Raw genomic sequence first — 21388 nt, 5'->3', positions numbered from 1 at the left:
GCCTGCATTTTGTCTCAATTTATTTGTTTATTTCTTGCTTTCAGCTCTAATTACGTTGTGCAAACATTTTCGCCATTCTCACAAGAGCTCATTTACGAAACCGTCCATCTTGATTTGGGTCTTGATTAAGCAGCTACATTTTAGTTTTCTATATACTGTGTCCGCTTTCTCTAACAAGTCTACTTCTAACTCGAAAGACACTCACGTGGCTTGTTACTTTTTCATGAAGAAACTTTGATAAACATTTTTCCACTTTGAATTGCTGCTCCAGAAATTATTCATCTGTTTGTATTACATTCACACTGACATTTAACATATTGGATAATAGCGCATGCTAAGTAATTACAGTGTAATACACGACAGCAACTTACTTTTATTGTTCCAATGCTCATCATTTTGATTATATTTCATGTGGTTCCGATATAAAAGTATATTTCAGGCTGAATCGTTAACTCTCATCGTATATTGCTAGAGTATCGTTCCACATTATTTATATCAATCAATAGCGTTTTACAACGGTTAAATCGATATACTCGGGATCAAATTGTCGTCGTTATTTTCGATATAGAGCTACTAAAAGTGTGCGCCTCGCGGCCAATCAATAATTTCCATGAGACATTATATAAAGCCGCCTAATGATAATTTAGCGTCCGCCGAGTATTGAACCAACTACTCATTGCTATTCGGTGCAGCTATTCACAATGTCATAGTGCATGTAGAAATCAGGACAACGACACTATGATACTATCCGAATCGATCATGTTAGTTTATTAAATAGAATGGAAAAACGTTGTTTGCATTGCTGAAATTTATTCCCCGAAATAAAGTCACTGCACGCAATCGTCTGAATAACAAAATATGTCTCCAGTAATAATATGCCATAATATTCATAGATTTATATGATTTTATTAGTAGTCTACCAGACAGTTCCCTCTAATTATGTATGTATATTCGATACATATTGATGAATTGGGTCCAAAAACGGTGACTTACCTTTATGCCCGCTGCTTTTATTTAGAATATTGTCGCTGTTTATGGTGCACTTAAGCAGATCTGTGTGGGCTGAAAATAACACAATGACAATTGAAAGACACACACATTGGTTTTATTTTTATTTTGAAATATTTATTGGTTGCATTTTTCACTTAGTTGCATCGCAGTTAAAATTGTGTTGGTTTTTCTTCTATTTCGATTCGCAGTAATATTACGTGAATTATCAATAAATTTGGTTGTTGTGTGTACATTTAGTGTTTGAGAAGGTCGACATCGAGGTGGAACAGTACATATAAAACACATTCACATTCACCGGGGCCCGATTCTGATCAATCGATTGCAGTATTGTGGGGAAGGGCGCACGCACGTTTACATTAAATTCGAATTTTCGCGGAACAAATTATCGTATTGATAATCTGCTTTTGGTATGCATTCGAATACATCAATATAATAATGGAGTGTGAGTACATTGAAAAGGTCGGATGTGATGTGTTCTGCATGTTTTTTTTTGGTTAATAAATTGTTTTTGTGTGTGTGGGGCAACGCTGACTTAGACCTAAATATATCTTAAGTTTAAAGTATTCTTTTCATCAATTTTTATCATCATTTTTTTTCTCTCAAAAAAACTAAACGTTTACAATATTCTGTTTCATTTTTTCTTTCTTGTTGTTCAATGTATATTGTTGATTTTATGCATTTGAATGTATTTCACATTTAAATCCACAATAATTTTCTCATGTCTATATTTATTGTAAATGTGTAATCGATTAATTTAAGTCATAATATTTACGATACAAAAGAAAAAAAATTGCTAAAATTCAATCGAAATTCTGTTCGTTCTTGTTCATTTTTTTTTGGTTGCATTTTTTTTGTTAAAGATATTCTTTTTTTTTGTATATAAAAAAATTGACAGACATTTTGTGTTCGAATAGTTTTAAAATGTTTGTCACACTCATTAATTCGAATATAGGAATATTATAGTTTCAAAACCGAAGTAAGCACATTGGAAATGAATTTAAACTGAAACGTAAATCAAAGTTGAACATAGCTGTCAAAAGAACGTGTGTTCAAACAGAAAAAAAAGAATGTGAGTAGTTTTAAGAGCTTGGTGAAGAAATTCAAAGATGATGCTGGATGCAGAACGAATGTTTGGCATTTGTATTGCACGCATGAACACATGCGTGTGTGTTCCATATCCACATTTACCAAAACATTGGTCGTTTGTTCTGCATGCTGGATCTTTGATCGAATGCACTAAATTCAACAATCTTATAATCAAATTGCATTAAGCGAAAAAAAAAATGTTTATTGTTTAAAAAATACCCTTCAAAATATTTTAAATCATCATTTAATCTTAGAGCCTCGGTGAAATCTTGGCCGAAATTCATTTCGTCGACTTTTAATTTCTGCTCTCTTCCATTCTTTTCTGCCATGTGTATTCGGATGCATAGACAGGCAAATAGAATCACACGTACATACATCGAATAAGACGCCATTTATGTAGTGTCGATTTTGTATACATGAACTTCTTGGCCTTAGCTGTGTTACTTGTTTAACTTATACTTATGCTGACGAACATTTGCGACAATCTAATAACAAGAATAAGTTTGCCTTTAAATTTGGTTTGTTTTTCTTTTAAATTCTCGTGTGGATTTCTCCTTTATTCATTTATCTCTTTCCCAACCACACCATTTACCTGGTATTTCCTTTCATTGATTGTTTTACACAAAAATATTTTTTTACGATTTTTTTAAATGTTTTCTTTTGTCTATTTTAATTTGTCATCAAGGTGTTTGTTTTTTTTTCTTTCAAAAGAGATTAAAACGTGCTTTTTGGCGAATCGTTTTTCGACATGGCTTGTATGTCGATCGAACGAGATGATGTTGAATGGTGTCCGAGAACGATGGACCAAACAGGTTTCAGTGCGGCTGAGCAAAAAACGATTTATCCTGGTATATAAACTGACTTAAACATCTACATTTTATCAGATACATTGAATCTCGGTCAACTCAACAAAGTGAAGATTTGCTCATTTAAAATCTAACCGGCCACGTCTATATCTTCCAAAAAAAAATACTAACAACGTTTCAATTTGTCTTTCATTCAAATACCCAATTCGCCGACTCGTTTCAAATTTCCTTCTTCTACTTCTTTCGGCTGTTCGTTTTTAAATGATTGTTTTTTTTTTGGAATTTTCTGTTTTGAGGGGCACGCTACAATGAAATCAATGGGATAATATTTGCCTAACTAGTGATTCCATTTCCAATTTTTCGTTTATGTTTTGAATGTCAATTTCAAATGCAATTCTTAACTGCTATATGGGTGTACACGTAATAAGTTTTTCATCAAATTATCTGTTTTCTTCTTTAAAACTGTATGACATATAATTCTGCACCGATAGCTATAATCGTCCACATAAATTGTTTTTTTTTTTGTCATGCCATCTGGTCTAGTGTAAGAATATAGAGTATGAATTCATTTTGTATTCTTTTTAAAGCTAAAATAGAAACGAAAGTAGAAAGAGTGCCTAGGCTTGGGGGAAAAACAATGAAGTCATGGACGAAAATGAATTGAAAAAAGTGGCAAAAATCAAAGCTAAAGAAGATGTCTAATTAATTGAATTGGAAAACACGGTAAAATATTTTATCGATTTTCATTTAAAAAAAAGAAGTCACTTCCTGTGTATATCGCATTAGTGATTTTATGACAGGATTATCGCGGTGGAAATGGCCAAAATGGCAGTGACAATGAAATTTGTGGCAATATCATGGGAACTGCCTGATGATGCGAATAGTTTGAAGCCGCCAATATCGTAGCCAGACACTGATTCGCGTTGCAATGGCAGCTCAGTGGGATCAGTTACCGCTTCGCATGGCAATTGATTTGGATTCAAGTTTAGGAGTTCGACTTTTTCGGATGAGTGTAGTTTGGACGATGAATGGCGCTCGTTAATGTGATTCGTTGGTATGCTCAAATCATTATGTACATCGAAATCCATGGGCTGAGCATTACGTGGATTGGTCTCAAAGTGAATCTGATAGCGTGGATCATTCAATGCATTATCGTTGACCACCTGGTGGGCATGCTCCAACATACAAGTTATGCGCTCCAATGATTGTTTCAATTCACGATTCTTTGTCTGATTGTGCAAGTCGAAAATCCATCGTAAACGGCATTCACAAATGAAACGATTCTCTGCAAGATTAAAAACATGAAACATCAATTAATTATATATTGAATCAAACAAAATATGCATCAATTTATTATTGCAATTGGGAAAAGTTAATTTTAATATCAATTTTTTTTTTCATTACATTCAACAGAATCAATTATTATTGACAACGATGAAAAGGAAAAATTATTGAATCGGTTTCGAGTTGAAAAAAAAAAAATAAAAATGAAAAACCAAGTAAACAGAAATCAAATCAAGTTATTAAATGCCATTCTGTAAGGTACTTTTTTCATCCATCAACAATGGTAAATTATTCTCGCTATTTTACATGTACACAAAGCGAAAAACAAACGAAATAAATCAATTTGTGCTTGATTGTATTTTTGAGCCGCTTATGACGACCTACATCATAAAATGAATTTATTAACTGAATCAAAATGACTCGCGCTTCTTTTTTCTCTGTTCATGTGCAATTGTGTTCGACAGAAATATGGAAAAAATACATTGTTGACTGCATGTCAATTGAACGATTCGAATCAAAGCGACTCGTTCATTAAGCCAGCGAGAGAGAGAAAAGAAAAAAAGAATCGCTATTTGTTTGTTCGCGTTTTTTTTCTATTTCAATTTAATTTATTTGAGGGGATTTTATCGACGATATAATATATTCATGTGAAATGTTATGGGTATGAGTAGTAAAATGTTTATGTCGCACATGCATATTCAAATGATATCGTTAAAATGGGGCTTTTTTGATTTCTTTTTCTCCTTCCCTGTGTTGTTTATGATGAATGGTGAAACCAACAAGCGTTCGACTTATGTTTACATATTTAATTGTCGTCGATAAATAAAATGCGTATCTAACTCACCATGTGCAACTAGGGAAAATATAGTCTTGTTGCGATTTATATGTAAATTTCGTGTGGAATTGCCGATATGCCGTTTCCACGTGGTGAATAACAAAACAAGAACCCAAAAATGATGACAAATGATTGTGGGTCTCAAATTGAAATGGGTGTTCATTAGGCCAATCAACAATGGACTCAAATCGCATGGAAACGATCTCAAATCAGTTTCCATCCACAATGAGGTGTGCTTCGAATCACAACCGAAAACATCAACTGACGACACTTTTTGTGCTTCGTCGCTGTCCTGTTATCGGTGTTACAACGTTATACAAATGATTTTCATTATCGAAGTCCTAAATGTGTTTTCCAATTATAATGTGGGCGGAGGGAGAGTGGAGTTTGACAGTCACACACACACCGCCAATTGATTTCCATTATCTACAAACACAACCAACAATGATTCTATTAGCTTCAATGTTATTATGACTCTTAGTTTATGTCATTCAATATTGAAAATCGGCTTTGTAAATTGCAAATGCACCACTTGAACTCGTTGTTTTTGTTCCGTCTCATTCGTTTTGCGAGCAAAATTCAAATCAATTGTTTTTTTTTCTTTCACATTTCAATGAAAATAAAGGACGTCGACACGCATTGGCATAAAACTTATTGCACAAGCCATAAAAAGACGCTGATTAATTCGACAAACAACAACAAAGTCACGTGTACTGTGCTTTACAATGAGCTAAATGCATATCGAGTTTTATGCATTTATAAGCAGTTTCTTATTATTTCTGCATTTAACACACGATGGCAAATGAAAAGTTGGCTTGTTATTTGAACCAGAGCAAAATATTAATAAACCAAATGAAATGCACTTTTTGTGTTTGAATGCCATTTTATTTTGCTCATTTGAATCGAAAATAACAACGAAGGAAAACCCACATTTTTTTCCATCAAAGTTGTCGGTTTTTACGAGCTGAAGCCAGAAAAATTCCGTTCAATTTACGAAAAAAGTTTCGCAGTTTATGAAGCACGTTTTGCGCGCTCACAATTCATATCATGTTCGATATAATTCTGAAAATAACTAGGTAATTTTTAATCGAAAAGAATTGCACCGAGTTTTTTTTCTATTCATTTTCCAATGAAATGCATTTTTATTTAGATTTTTTTTTCGCTTCGAGCAGCGTTGAGTTGACCGCCTTTTTTAAACTGTGTTTCATTTGCAAGAATGCACTACTTTCGTTTCATACACACACACACACATAACAGCTCGCCCATACGTAAATGAAGAAGGAAAATTGCAAATGCACAACCGCGAAACCACGTAGCCGTCCAATGTGCGGTTATCGCAAGTTCATAAGTATTATTATAGAGCAAAAACCTAAAACGCCATGTAAAAGTAAATGAATCCTATCGAATCTGATTTCTTTGACCAACTTTTTTTTACCTGCTTCAACTTTATTTTCTCTCCCTTATCTGGAATACAATAAACTGTGCAAGGAAACACAAACCAGCGCAAATATAAAACTATTAGGACAATTACTATGTGAGTTATTGCGGACGGTGCATTGGTCGTGATTCATGAATAATTCATATTTTATGATTCCATTGTGTTTGAATGTGCATGACACTTGTGCGGAATCTTGTTTTGAATCATGTTTGCGATTACGTTCTGCACATTTTTCGCCGATTTTTCTTTCGCTTTCTCAACGAAATGATTAAATGTCCTGAAATTTCGTGAGAAAAAAAAACGGTGCATGCATACAGTTGACAACTAAGTTTTGCTTTTCTTTTCTTGTGTGTGCCATACAAAGAAGCGTTCTTCTTTCGTCCTTTCCATTTAACTGAATACATCATTCAATTTGATTCGATGTGCTGCTGCTAAGCAATTTCAGTAAGTTCCAGTGAACAGCATCGCGATATGATTGTTGGAAAAGTTAGCGGGTGATATTGTGAGAAAATGAAACGCTTCAACCATAAGAACTTTTAAGCGTAATCATGGTGTTTCTGTTCATATTTCAATTCGCATAAATAATGTTGGGGCATTGTTTTGTTGGGGTGTAAACTCAAATGCATTTGCCATTGTTCGACGCCAAAGTCGTAAGAATAAAAGCGCAGCAATGCTTCTTTTTCACCCATAAATAAATTTATTATTATCAAGTTGATGACTTCAAATACCTGCTGGATAAGTTTGACAATATTCTTTTCTGCTTTATTCAAATCGCTTTTTTTTGCTCCATTCAGTTCATTCTCTCTGTCTGTTACGTGAAAGAAAAGCAGAGAGTTTCAGCGGAAAAATGCAATTTTCTCGAGATTCCAGCGAAAATGCTGTGCAAAAAAAAATTGTATGTAAAATCTATTAATTTTACGCTTCTTTCATCCGAATACTATGGTCTCGAGCATAACGCTCAACCAGAATAAACTCAAAGCATGGAAAAAATCAACATGAATCCTTTCGGCCAGCAACAAAACAATTCACAGCGACTCGTGCTGCGTTTCAGCCTCACAACAAAATTGAAATCAGTTGATTGTTGTGTGCTCTTTGCTGTTTTTAATTTTGCTGAGAACTTTTCTCTCCTTCTCCCTATCGCTCTCGTCATCTTATAATAAAAAAAATTGCTCATTGAATCAAAAGCGGCAAAATCGAATGGAAGCATTTTAGATAAAACCAAAGCTCGATAGACGGTACTGAGATTTGTTTTTTCTTCTTTCACCGAAGAAAAGAAAAAGAAACACGAACAAGTACGCTGTTCTCAATTTCAGTTGAGAGATTTCTTTTTTCGCACAGGAAGCAACAAGATGTTCCAAACCATATGTGAAGTAGATCGCTTACGCCTCAACTATGTGTGTGAGCAGCAATCAAGTGTGTTGTGCTTCCGAACGTTCGCATCATGCTGTTAACTCATATTATGTGCTTTTTCAAGCGTGAAATTCCTGTGTGTGCATGTGAATAGCATTTTGCTCTGTCTCACTCTTATCATACGATGCTTGAAGTGATATTACACGTCAGTGCGTATGATTTCGTTCTCCTTTACTATCTGAAAAGATGTTGTTGCCGCTCGTTTGATACTACTGCTCATAAAATAAAGCGCACCGCTTTTTTTGCACACGTACTCTCCTCTCCTTTCAAGTGTATCACACAGCGCGCACATGAAGGCTTTCTGTTGCTTGCCTGAGACCGCTCTTTCTTCTTCCTCTCTTTTTTTTTCTCTTGAGACGGCTGCCTCAACGATATATGGTAGCATTTGCGAACAACTAAAACCTATAAAAATTTATTTAAGTTTCGCTTTCGAATAAACACAAATTAAAAAAAAAACGAGACAAGATACGAAGCAGACTGACGTAAAGATAACAGTTTTGTAATTCGTCTTTTCATCGCTGATGCCTTGAAAGCATAATCCTCTGCCAAAGAAGAGCTAAGAAAAAAAAATTGAGCGCATTGATGCGAAATTAATTGATTTGACTGGAAATGGGAAGCAATATGAAATTTCTCATAAATGAAACGTCGTAATATTTGCTACTTGATGCAAAGTGTCTTCTTTGGGTTGCTCTCTTATTTATTCAAACGAAGCAGACAAAAATACTTGAGTACATTGATTTTGTCTTGTGGAACTTAAAAACGATACCATTTGCAAATGATGCACAAACGTTTAATTCAAGCATTTATGGAAACAATGGTATTGAATGTCAAACTCATTATGAGGATGGCATTGATATCGAACAACAACGGAGCAGCACATCATATGCCCGTACTTCCGATCGCAATTTTACCGAGCGAAAGTCCGAACTACTTGAAAAAAAATTGAAACGATATCATTTTCTTCGGGAAAATGGAAAATTTAAAATTAACACTGCTGTCAGTTCAAAAGGCTTTGAATTTTTTTGTGTTCACTGTGAATGACTTGAAGCATTTTTCTACAGATTTATTCATTTTTTACTTCTTTTCAAGCGTCCCGTGCTATTTTCGTTCTTATTTTAAGTTCCTGCACACTTGATATGTTCGTCGGGAATTTTGACATTGTTATATACATTTTCCCGGTATCGCTTCATATTTACGGGCGTTGGCATACATTTCAAATGTTCTTACACAAATTACCGCAATCTGTCATTTTGGGCGGTAAAAATAGTTTTAGATGGCATATTTGTAATCATGTCAACATATAAAGGGTTTCCGGTAAAATGTATATAGTATCTATTCGTGAGAAGTAAAAAGAATGTAAGTTTTTCTCAAGAGATAACAACTTGGTGTCTACGGCAATATCGTAGTACTCAAGTTCCTCTATGAATTTCTGAAGACAGTGATTTCTTATTAGTTCCGCGGAAACCATGAAAAACCTAGACGACCCGCCAAAAATGAACATACACTCTTCAAACCATTATTAGTTACAATGAAACATACTTCCCTTTATTGCTACGAAGTTGGACAGACTTGCGTTCTTTTACGCTCCACCGATAGATATAAATTTAAATAGGAATTTATATAAAAATATCATATTTCCCGGGGATATATCCACTTTTCCGGGAATCTTTTCTCTGAGCTCTCTTTTCTATTTTCACTATCGCGCATAGTGCATCAAATTCTTGAGCTATGCCTTTCAAATTGTACCATTTTTCTTGGAATCGTTCTGTACATCGCAAACATTGTGTAGGGAATTTTCCTTGAAAAAAAAACCGTTCTCTTTTTTCTATGTGCATTCGGTGTGGTATATCGTTTTGAAATTCATTTTTACCCAGCGTCTTAGTGTTCGCTTTTTGATATGAACGGAAACAATGAAACTTAGATTAAAAGTAAACAATGATCGACTAGTTTAAATGGACGCAAACTACACAATGAATAGAAAGGGAGTCTTTGATGTCGTCTTCATGATCATCATTTTGGCAAAGTAATTTATGGATGCATTGTTGCATCATAAAGTGGAGTGTTTTTACATCATTCTACATGGAGCCTTCACGATAAGAATCGGTTCTTTGATGCAAAACCCTCTTACGGAAAAACAATTACTTTAATAGATTTTCTCTTTTCCGAAATGAATGTTTGCATTTGACAAGCGGAAATGTGTGTTTCGCAAAATGTTCTTAGATTGATAGGTAAATTTAGCGGTTTTAGCAACTGTAATTGCAAGATGTAAATGGGAACGTTGTAATTTTGTAAAACTCCTTGAAACTCGTTAATACTGTGCCACATTGCTTGTTGTTACTTCGATGTTACTTTAATTGAAATGTTGCGTTTAATGAAATCACGTAGCAAGTCTAAACCATTGCAGTCGAGTGCAGCTGTGGATTTTGAATAGTTTGACGTGTTAATAAGATTAATTATTTCTGACGTTCATAACTTGTTCAATTTGTCGAAATGTCGAAACAATTTATCGATTCAACCGTTTTCGAGTGGTGAAATCGATGTGTTTTATTTTTGTTTCATTATTCCAAGATCATTAGCTTGCGAGCGGCAATCAATTAAATTCGAAGGTCGCTGCTATTGATTCGAATCGAAATGTAAAATTGATGTGACAAACCCAAAGTGATTCAAATGTATCACTTGAAGATGATTCCGTTTGACATGGCATAGCAACCATCAGACAGACTCGTTTTGAATTACACGATACCATTTCTATTGTTTTACTTTTGTTCATTATGTATCAATTCGATGTCACGTAGACTAAATTTGGTCGTAATTCCTTTACCTAGTTTGCTATCGAAACCATCTGCAAATGAGCACATGATTCAAATGTGTCACCTCGAATTTTGTGTTTTTATTGTCATTTCCACATAATGAAATGCCAAATGCCATTTATCTATCTCAACCGAATCGAATGTGATACATACGGTTTGTGTCGCGCGCGCACGCATGCACGAACGCTGCGGGAAAACTTTTATGGTTTTTTCATCTGGCTTGTCATTTGTTGTTGATTAAACTTAAACTAGACGGAAATCATTGTCACTATTTCGATATGGTTTCCATGGCGAGAGACGAGCGAGCAATCAAGTGATAAAGAAAAGAAGCCACCTCGATGACAGGGTATGCCGTATAGGTCGTGCGATTTCCGTTTGTCACCACGGAAGCCCCATCATCAACACCGGATTCACTTGCCACCCTGATTTAATTCATTATAATTGGAGACAGTTACTTACACTTTACGCACACAAAGTTTCTCCATATACACGCTGATGTGTGTATACCAGGCACACGCACACCAATTTATATTGCAATTGGGACTGCGAAGCATGTTTTGTCTTGGCACCACCGTTGTCAACACAAAAGAATAACTTTGCAAACGTTTATTATTTGTTGTTGAACAACTTGAAGAATATGGTATGTTTCGAATGCGCCGCCAACACAAATGTGGGCCATACATTATCTTATTTGGCGTTGGCTCAAACAATATTACAAATTATTGTTTTCGGGTGTAATGTGCTTTTCGTATGAGTGCTTGTGTGTGCATGTGTGTTTGGAACACACCGTCACTTACGTATATTTCGCCTCTATGTATATCACGAAATAATTATTTGTGCTGCAACATTTCGGGGACTAGATTGCAAAATGAAAATGCGTGCTGCCAGTTACCGTAGCAAATGAACAAAATTCCAAGCAGCAAATAATATACATAATAACAATTATTTGATTAATAAAACAGCAAGTCACATACGTTTACATGCATGAAAGCAATATTAACCAGCACAATTCCTCTGTTTTGTGGGGGAGAATTCTGTATTTTATCATACTCTTCTCACTTGTGTGTATGTGTGTTCTTTGCTTTTCCCACAACGAAGATGCAATTTTTGCATCAGTGTTCAAATGAAATGTGTGACGACAACATTTTCGGTAATTTATACACTGAAAGTTTTCCATGTGCAAAAATTCTATTTTCGCTTCCCGCGGTGTGTGTGTGCGGAATGCGGAACCAAAATAAGCTCTCGGATATCAATTTTATAAAGAGTTATGACATACGGCAAACAGTCAAAAAGCATTTCTGTTGTGTACTTACAAGCGAATAAAATACAGTTGTAAAGTAAAATTTTCAGTTTCTTGGAAACAATGACGTTGCTCGAGTCTTCTCTGAATATTCCAAAAGTTCATGCAATGGCGAGTTTTTTTGGCTTTGTTTGTGCAAAAACACTTTCCAACTAATTACTTTGACACCCGATTGCTAAAAGAAAACAGCAAGTATTCTGTGCCAACCAATTTCCAATTAATTTCATATTTCCGCTCGAATAAATTGAAAATGTTGGACGTAAAACGTAGCGGATTGCCTTGAAAAGTCTTGAAAATTCACCTAGTTTTTAGCTTGGTATTTAGCTAATAAGAGGAAGCTTTTTCGAAAATAGGAGTGAAATCAATTTTGGGCGCTGGGACGCAACAACAATACAAATGATGATCGTGGTGATTCGAGCGACATTCCATAAATGTTCGTAATCAATTATCATAAATTTCTGCGCATTCTGCTGCCGTTGGTCTGTTCCAAAACAAACCGACAAATACGATAAGCTTGTCCCAAAGTCCAACGATGAATATGTAATGAAATGGATTTGGAGGGCATGCATTTTACGAAATCCGGATTGGTGCGTAAACAAATTGGCGCATACAAATCATAAATTTTTTCAAAATGCTTCAAACAACACCAACAATTAACAGAACGAAAATATTTGTCTATTGGCAAAACCAACCAACCAACCAACCAATCAACAAACAATGGAAAAAATAATGAATTGTGAATATTTTGTCTTTGTTTTGCCGTTGATGGTTTCTCATTTTGAAACATTTGAAACTGAAGCGATGGCGGTGGCAGTGGTGCCGGCGGACGCGGACACTAATTCAAATGAGAATAAATGTTTGCTCATGTTGGCCCAATGGTTTTGTTCGTTGGTAATGTTATGGCATTTCGCTTTGTTGCATTTCACGTTGCATTGAATGTTTGCCTGTTCTCTTTCACATCAATGAAGTCAATATGGGCACAATAAACACCATCAAATTGAAATTTTGCGCAAACAATTAAGCGCGTGTGGTCGACACGATGGCATCGAGTGAAACAGTGCTGCTGCATTTAGCAGACACAATCAAATTATTCAGGCCATGTGACAATGCTTCATAATAATAATATGCTAGTCGCATGCACAGTACACGCACACATCATTTTCATAATTATTGATTTTCAATTATTTAATTGTGCGTGCCTCATGCATAGCTCAGAGAAAAAGGATTATTAACGAAAACAAAAATGTTTTCGCGTTGAAAATAATAATAAACACACGGTGTGCAGATTGTATGAAAAGCATTTCGTTTTGGTGGCACCGAGTGAAAAAGAAGAGAGGAAGCGGTGGGGGACAACAAACAACAGCAAACACATATAATAGTTATCTGTCGCCAATATCACGAACCCGGGCACAGACACTGTAATTACACTACAAACAGAATATACAATTTGCGCATCAGTAGAAAAGCATAATTAAATCATATTAATTTAATTTCTCGCACTTCAACCACTTTACGGTGGTATTAGCATTGCAGACATTGGGCACTGAACACTCGTCATCGCGGCTTCATTTTGAGCATTTCAAACTAATTCAATTGCTGTGCGACACATATATACTTTTTTTTTAATGTGGATCCATATTGCAATTTGGCATCGACATTTCGGAACTGGATGAATTCATTTAACCCCGCTGGTATGTGTGATACCGGGATAGAGGTAAATATTCAATTACATTAATTTACTTTGACTAATGATAATTTAGCGAGAAAATGCTGCCAAAGTTAGATAAAATTTGAACAGCTATTTTTGACACACACATATGGTTTGAAATTGAGTTTTTGGCTTAAACTACAACTGATTTGAATTGAAATATTTTGGAGCTGATATGTGTATGTGTAGGTGTGTATGTAGGTGTATGTGATACGAAATGTTTTCGCTTTGTTGACATAATATATCCGGTGTGACTTGCCTGCATTACAATTTTCATGATTAATTACATGGCATTGTATCTTCGTTACCATATACGCTCACGTTCAGAAATTAAATTGAATTTTCCGTTGGTCAAATTCGAACATTGGCAATTATATAATGATTATTTGATTAAATTCCTCATTTTATACCGTACGCACACCACTGGTCGTATATGTGTGGCCCAATAAAGGAAACGAATTTGCATGCTCTGGCCTCTATCGAAATCCCATTGTACCATCCAATCAATCATAATTTATTCGAATTCGTTAACAAAAAACGAATCAAAACATTCGGCTTAAAATAGATGCAATTTTAATGAGCTGACCTGGTGTATGCTTTTTTTTGACTATGGTTTATATTAGTTGTATAGATAGATATATGGGTTATTTTCCTCATCGAATACATTGCGATATGATCGCACACACCGAATGAATGGCTTAAAATAACATACGCCACCAACAATTCATTGAATGGCATGATCAACATACAACCGATAGAGAGAGAGAAAGAGAGAGAAAAAACTTACCCGAAATTGACAGAACGCTGGATGTATTATTGACCAAATTATCCATGATTGGCAGAACTGTTGTATAGGTTAACCATTCCAACAGATTATTATTCAAATTCAATGTGGTCACCGCTGGCACCGTGCTGAACACACCATTTTCCAACAGAGCGATTTTGTTATTTTGTAAATGAAGAATGCGTAAATTATTCAAACCATCAAAAGCTCGTTCGGAGATCCGCTATTTTTGTACAGTACACAAAGTGAGATGGAAAAGAAGAAGAAAATGGAAACAAACAACAAATATTAGTGAAAACAGCAGAGAAAAAAGCTAGAAACACATTTTGATATAACGATTGGAAACCGAATCGAATCGAATGGAAAACAAACTAAAACCACATTAAAGTAACCCACTCAAGGGGAACCATAGAACCCTAAATAAATACGATTGTAAAGTAACCGTACGATTGCTATTCGTTTGATTTAGAAGTTTATTTCAGTTGAGTGACAAATGAAAAACAAGAATAGTGGAATGGAACGAAATTAATTTGTATATCGGACGCTTTGCGTCCAACGGACAAGCAAATATCGTAAGGTTACAAGATTGATTTTAATTCATTAGCTCTGTGTATCTAGGCAGTTAAATGAAACTCAACGTCACAATTCCATTTACAGCAACCAACATACGGAAGAGCAAACTATTTACAAACTAACAACTTTTCCCGCTTTCCGCTTCATCACTCTTTCGTCAACAAATAAAGTAAACCCCCTTTTTTGAATTACATTCAACGAAGAAAATATAAATAATTAGCCAATTATTGTTAATGAGCAAAGTTTCTCGTTCAAACGAACATGAACAAGCATTGAATGCACAAGAATTTATCATAAATGTGATGTATTTTGATGGGCAACATATTTGAAAATTTTCCACGAAGAATTGATTCAAATTAAAAGCAAATTTCCAAATGGTAATATTTTCACTGCAGACAACTTTATACAACATCAACCAACTCGATTCAATTGAACATTCACAAAACTTGTGATTTGTGTTCATTTGTGGAAAAAAAAACTTAAAGAAAAAAAAAGAAACACTTACTTCAAGACTGTTATTTTCCAAATAAAGCTCCTGTAGACTCCATAGTTCAGCGAAAACGCCATCACCAAGGCTTTTCAAATTGTTTACGCTCAAGTCAAGCTGCATTAATTTGCCCAAACCTTTGAATACGTCACGCGTTAATGCCGTCAATAAATTATCGTTCAATCTCAATTTATTGAGATTGGTGATGTTGGCGAACACATCGTTCGGCAATGTTGAAATATTGTTGTGGCTCAGTATTAATTCCTCTAATTTGGGTAAATTGACAAAGGCCAATCGATTAATGCTGGTGATTTGATTCAATTGTAGATTTAGTTCGGCCAAAGCGGCATGATTGGCAAATGCAAACGCATTCAACACTTCAACTTGATTGTGTTCCAATGTAATGTTATGTACTCGTGTCAAATTGCTGAATGCATAGGATGGAATTTCCCGGATATTGCCATATTGAATGTTCAATGTTTGTAAATCGCGTTGTCGACGGAACACATCAATTGGCAAATAGCCTAAGAATCCGTGCTGGGTTACCGTCAACTGGATGTGCTTAATGTTCGGATGACTGTTGAAAGCGAACCAAGATGGATCTGACTGTGGGAATTCTTCGTGCAATAAGAAACAATCGACTTCATTGATTTTCTGCTTGTAATGGTCATGGTTGCAGTGGCACAGTAGCTTCATGTCAACGCCTTTTTCACACAAATTGTTCGTCGTACTGACGACGGGTCGGTCACGTCTTCGATTATTTGGTGTGCGATCGCGTGTGCTTTCAATTGTGCACACAACGCACATTATCACCAGCATCAGTGCAATATGTCGCTGTAGTATTGACGTCATTTTCGGTTTTTTTCTTCTTCTTCTGGTTGTGTAGTGGTTTAATACTCTATCTCTTTCTCTCGCGCGCTCACTCTAACACTGCTCGTTGTTCTGCAAAAGAGAAAATACCAAAGATTAATGAAAAGATATGTACACCAAACGATTATTATCGTTTATAGGATTTATTTGGCTAATGCATACTGCTTCGGAGTGATAAATTGGAATAGTTGAGAGTTGCGGTCAGTTTAGGCACTTTTTATGAGGATGACATGCCACAGAGATAGTTCCATTATTCAATTTTGCACCATTGACAGTTCGGAATGGAATATTTGTCGGATTTTTTCATTGAATTTTTCATGGATATTCTTAAGCCTTTAGATTTTTGATGTGTGCTACATTCCATATATGAATCTAATTGACCCCATCATTTACGTGCTACATTTGAACACTTGAGCTGTCTTCTTGCCGATACCTCACCATTTAATATGGCTCGATTTTGACACAAGCATATCACCTACACTATGCCCGTATCATCGCAACCGGCTAGGTATTAGATATGGATCATAAATAAACCATAATATAATGGAGAAGTGCATGCGGAACGACCCGATAGGATGGTGTGCATTTTATCGTTGATAAATTGGATAATATGCCCATTATTGCTGCGAGTACAATGACCCATCGATTGAAACGTTCTTCGAACTTCCAAACAAAAGACAAGACACACTTACAATGCGATCAATATATCCCGAATGCATATTAACGCGTTGGAAATGCGGTTAGAAGTCGATTGGCTTCTAACGTTCCAAGTAAATATTTAAGTACTCATTCCATATACTGAGGCGGGCTTTATGCATTCATTATGCTGTCGTTTTCCTTTTGCATTTTCAAATGAATGACAGCATATTCGCCAACAACTATGGAACATTGTAAATATCATTTCAAATTTAGCAGAAACTTTTCATTTATTTGATGTGAATCACTCTTTTCGAATACGTCTGAATATTTTATGGCATGTGCTAATTTCCATTGACCACGATGACGATACGACCAATAGGAGTTTGTTTTGGTATTCATTGATAGTAGTGCTTTCGTTCTATTAACATTTTCCTCCATATAATTGGGTCTCTGCAGCGATTGAGCAGAACAAACATTTTGTCACGGTGCAATGGCTGGCGTTCAATGGGTAACGCTTTCAAGCGGATGTCACTTGAATGGATATTGTCATCATGGGTAAATGAAACGTAAGACTAACAATAAAATTCAACTTAGATGAATGTGCAGAGACGATGGCTTGTACGTGGCGCTTCATCAATAATGCATCTAGTAATAGACTGGCTCAATTTAGCAAACGTGTCACTCGGTCGTATCAAGAATTTTGATGTTTTTTTTTCTTCTTTGCTGTTGTTGTCGTTGTTGCCGAAAAAAAGCACATGAATTATTCGTATGGAATTTGAAATGGAAAATGTCATTTAAATATGGATCTCGGACGAATTTGAATAAATGACTGAGCATTTTTCCCAACAAATATGATATTTTGTGAAAAGTTGAAATCGTCTAATTTGCATGTATTTTGCATGACCAAAGCTAAATGCCAACAATGATGTATTTATGTGCAGTGAATGCATTTCCATTTAACATACGCTCGCTTTGTTCAATATATGCGGACCCCAAATGGATTGTGTACGGAACGCATGTGTCCTACCATTACAATGCATTCCGGCCGTAATATGAGGCTCTCGACAGTGAAATTAAATGCATCTACAATGTGCATGTACGACAAAGCAAAATCGTATTGCATACGATCGATTGGTGCTTTGTCATTAACTAGGCATCTATTCGTGAGACGTAAAAGAACGTATGTTTTTTTTCAGTTTTAAATATTTGAAAAGGAAAGTATGTTTTCGATCGATTTTGTCTGAGTAAAAGAGAAGTATGTTTGATGGCAACTAAAAATGGTTAAAAGAATGTATGTAATTTGAATGGTAGCGTTAGCGAAAAAAGAATGCATGTTTATGGTCAAGTAAATTTTGCAAAAAGAATGCATGTTGTTCTATCTATTTAGTTAATAATAAAGAGAAGCATGTTCTCATACATTTATATTGCCAAAAAAGAAAGTATGTTGGCTAAAATAATGTAAATAAAAAAATTTATTCCGACCGCCACGAACAGGAATTCATAAACCTTAACACGGTCGGACAAGCGAACGACCAATATATTTATTGTCACACACCAGTCGTGCCGTCGCAGTGAATGAATCGAGTGGAGTAACAGGCGCACAGTACTTTCAGAGTGCGCATGCGCGCTCGATGAAACACGCATCTCCTGTCCACTTCATTCATAACCGCGCGCCGTTTCAGTGTACAACAACAAATACATTAGATGTCCGAGCGTGTTAAGGTTTATGAATTCCTGTTCACGGCGGTCGGAATAAATTTAATAATTTACACTATTTTAGCCAACATACTTTCTTTTTTGACAATATAAATGTATGAGAACATGCTTCTCTTTATTATTAACTGAATAGATAGAACAACATGCATTCTTTTTGCAAAATTTACTTGACCATGAACATGCATTCTTTTTTCGCTAACGCTACCATTCAAAATACATACACTCTTTTAATAATTTTTAGTTGCCATCAAACATACTTCTCTTTAAGGCTACGAAGTTGGACAAACTTGCGTTCTTTTACGTCTCACCAATAGGCATATAGTAAATAGTGGTTGCATAACTGGCAGTACATACAGTAAAAAAGGATGTATTTTTTTTTAAAAACGACCTACAATTTGAATCGCACCGACTTTGATTTGAATACCAAATGCGCTGCGAAAATGGGCCATATGTGTGTTTATGCTAATCGATTTTTAGTTGTGAATAATGAGAAACAACCGTTGGAAAAACCGTTTGAGGAGTTAATTAGGGAAAGGTTTTTTTTTGTTATCATTCGGTGGAAATTCATTGCAAAAACCATGTTTGTCCTGATGAAGCCAATATTTTATCGCTTAAATTTAAAAAATATATATATTATATTGTGCTGCTGCTTTCATGGTTGTTCTCTTTTTATTTATGATGGCCAATAAAAAAAAACAAACTGTCGGACTTTTCTCGATCAAGCGAAAAATCATGCATCCGGTTCCCGATGCTGGAAATTCCGTTGCGTAAAAATATGTGCGTTCCGGTAACCCCAATTAGTATTTACGATTCATTGAATTTTGACGCTGTCAACATGGCCCGTTTTGGGATATTGTATATTGGAAATTACAGCACCTGCAGTTCACCATAACGCTTTTGTCCAACGGTTTAATGCAGATTTTGGAACTGCCATTGAAATAAAAACCATTTTGACTGCCGTTGTTTTTTTTTCCACACGGGAAACATTGTGTGTGTGTGTGTGTGTGAATTAATCGAAAAATAAATAATCCACTGACAGAGTAAATTGATTGATGAATGTCGCGTATACCGCATTTTTTTCTTCGTTTCGTTTTCACGTATGTTGTTTTTGTTAAATCGTATGGAAAACAGCAACTGTTAAATAATAGCTATTGTGCCGTTCAAAGTTGATTTGTATTCGCTGCATGGCTAGCAAAGAAATGAATAAAAAGCGGAGAACAGGTGGCCAATATGGCAAAGATGAGACGCAATATGACTTACGAATGAAAAGAAAACGAGCATGAACACAATTGATAATAAACAAAATATCCAAGATCAAAGGCGAGAATGAACAAAAACACCGGAGGAATGTGTAGTGTCGAATTGACTTTTTTACGCTTTCGTGAAAAAAAATACGTATTTGATGACAATCGAGCGGAAGGGCAACTGTGCGACAGATTCAAAGTGTGTGCTACACACAATCTGCTACATATAAATATTGATTATTCAAAATGCATGGCCGCTTTTGGCCTGTGGATTTAACATTCACATTTGGCTGTGTCAACACTCTGACACACACACACACTCGCTCTTTCGCTCTCTTTCTCTTTTCTCTCGTTCTCACCACGCACTATTCCACACATACATACATAATTCATGTGTGTGGGGAAACGGTTCGAGTGTTGACAAACAGTTGGCCAGTACACACATGAAATTTATCACCGTCACCGATTTTAACTGAACAATCAACACATTCTGTCAGCGCGCTATTTTTTTCGTAGTGTCGTTCACCAGAACGAACACTTTACTGCTGACAGTTGTCAGCTTATCATTTGCTCTGCCACTCAAACGAATTTCAAACAGTTAGTTTTTTGCTCATTTGCGTATTTTTTTTGTTGCTTCCAGTAAAGTCAGTTCACTGCGTGTTGATACAATTTCAGTGACAATTTCAACCATCAACACTGTGTCAATTTTTGAACGAATTTATTCGAGACAGTTTTTGCGGTATACTTTACCGAAGAAGTTTCATTTATTCAGGATATTTTGGTATCGATTTGGTTCATTTATATTTCAGGACCTTCTCTCACAATTCGAAGTAGGCGAACCGTCAGAAGCGCACGATGATAACGAAAGGGCGAACAATTGTAGAGCGCCGCTACAGAGTGATGACAACACTTAGTTCAAATTTTTTCGCGCTCAAATTCACTCCGTCATATTCATCCTTGTTTTGATGTCGAAACAGTGAAAAAAATAATAAAAATAAATTTGAAATAAAATAAAATACAATTTAAATTAAATCCGCACATATTTTACATGTTTTGCTGTTTGTCGTATGATTTCGCAATAATCCATAATGGTGACGAAATATTATGAAATATTGCGAAATCATATATTACAAACAACAAAACATGTAAAATATGTGCGGATTTAATTTGAATTGTATTTTATTTTATTTCAAATTTATTTTTTTTTATTTTTTTACTATTCTTTTCACTGTTTCGACATCAAAACAAGAATGAATATGACGGAGTGAATTTGAGCGCGAACAAATTTGAAATTTTTTCTTTCGCATTCTGCCGTTCTCCAGTAGTGGCGCTCTACTATTTCACACTCCATGTTTTACATAGAAAAATTGACAGAATATGCCGGGTG

General features: G+C 35.4%; 1 protein-coding gene across 1 annotated transcript in view; it reads right to left on the bottom strand.

Annotated features, from left to right (window-relative positions):
- Positions 1–1115: 1115 nt before the first annotated feature.
- Positions 1116–21388, bottom strand: part of LOC129573433 (connectin) — a gene marked incomplete in the record, with an annotated part of 125389 nt that continues 105116 nt past the window's right edge. Inside the window, 3 exon segments of the mRNA XM_055453927.1 lie at positions 1116–4188; positions 14476–14695; positions 15551–16474. Coding sequence (XP_055309902.1) covers positions 3695–4188; positions 14476–14695; positions 15551–16384 — 1548 coding nt within the window.

This window comes from Sitodiplosis mosellana, unplaced genomic scaffold, assembly GCF_009176505.1.
Source record: "Sitodiplosis mosellana isolate CC-2019 unplaced genomic scaffold, AAFC_SMos_1.0 Smas_scaffold_1, whole genome shotgun sequence".
Classification (NCBI taxonomy): domain Eukaryota; kingdom Metazoa; phylum Arthropoda; class Insecta; order Diptera; family Cecidomyiidae; genus Sitodiplosis; species Sitodiplosis mosellana.
Note: the sequence above shows the minus strand (reverse complement) of the source record. Positions and strands in the feature narration are given on the sequence as shown.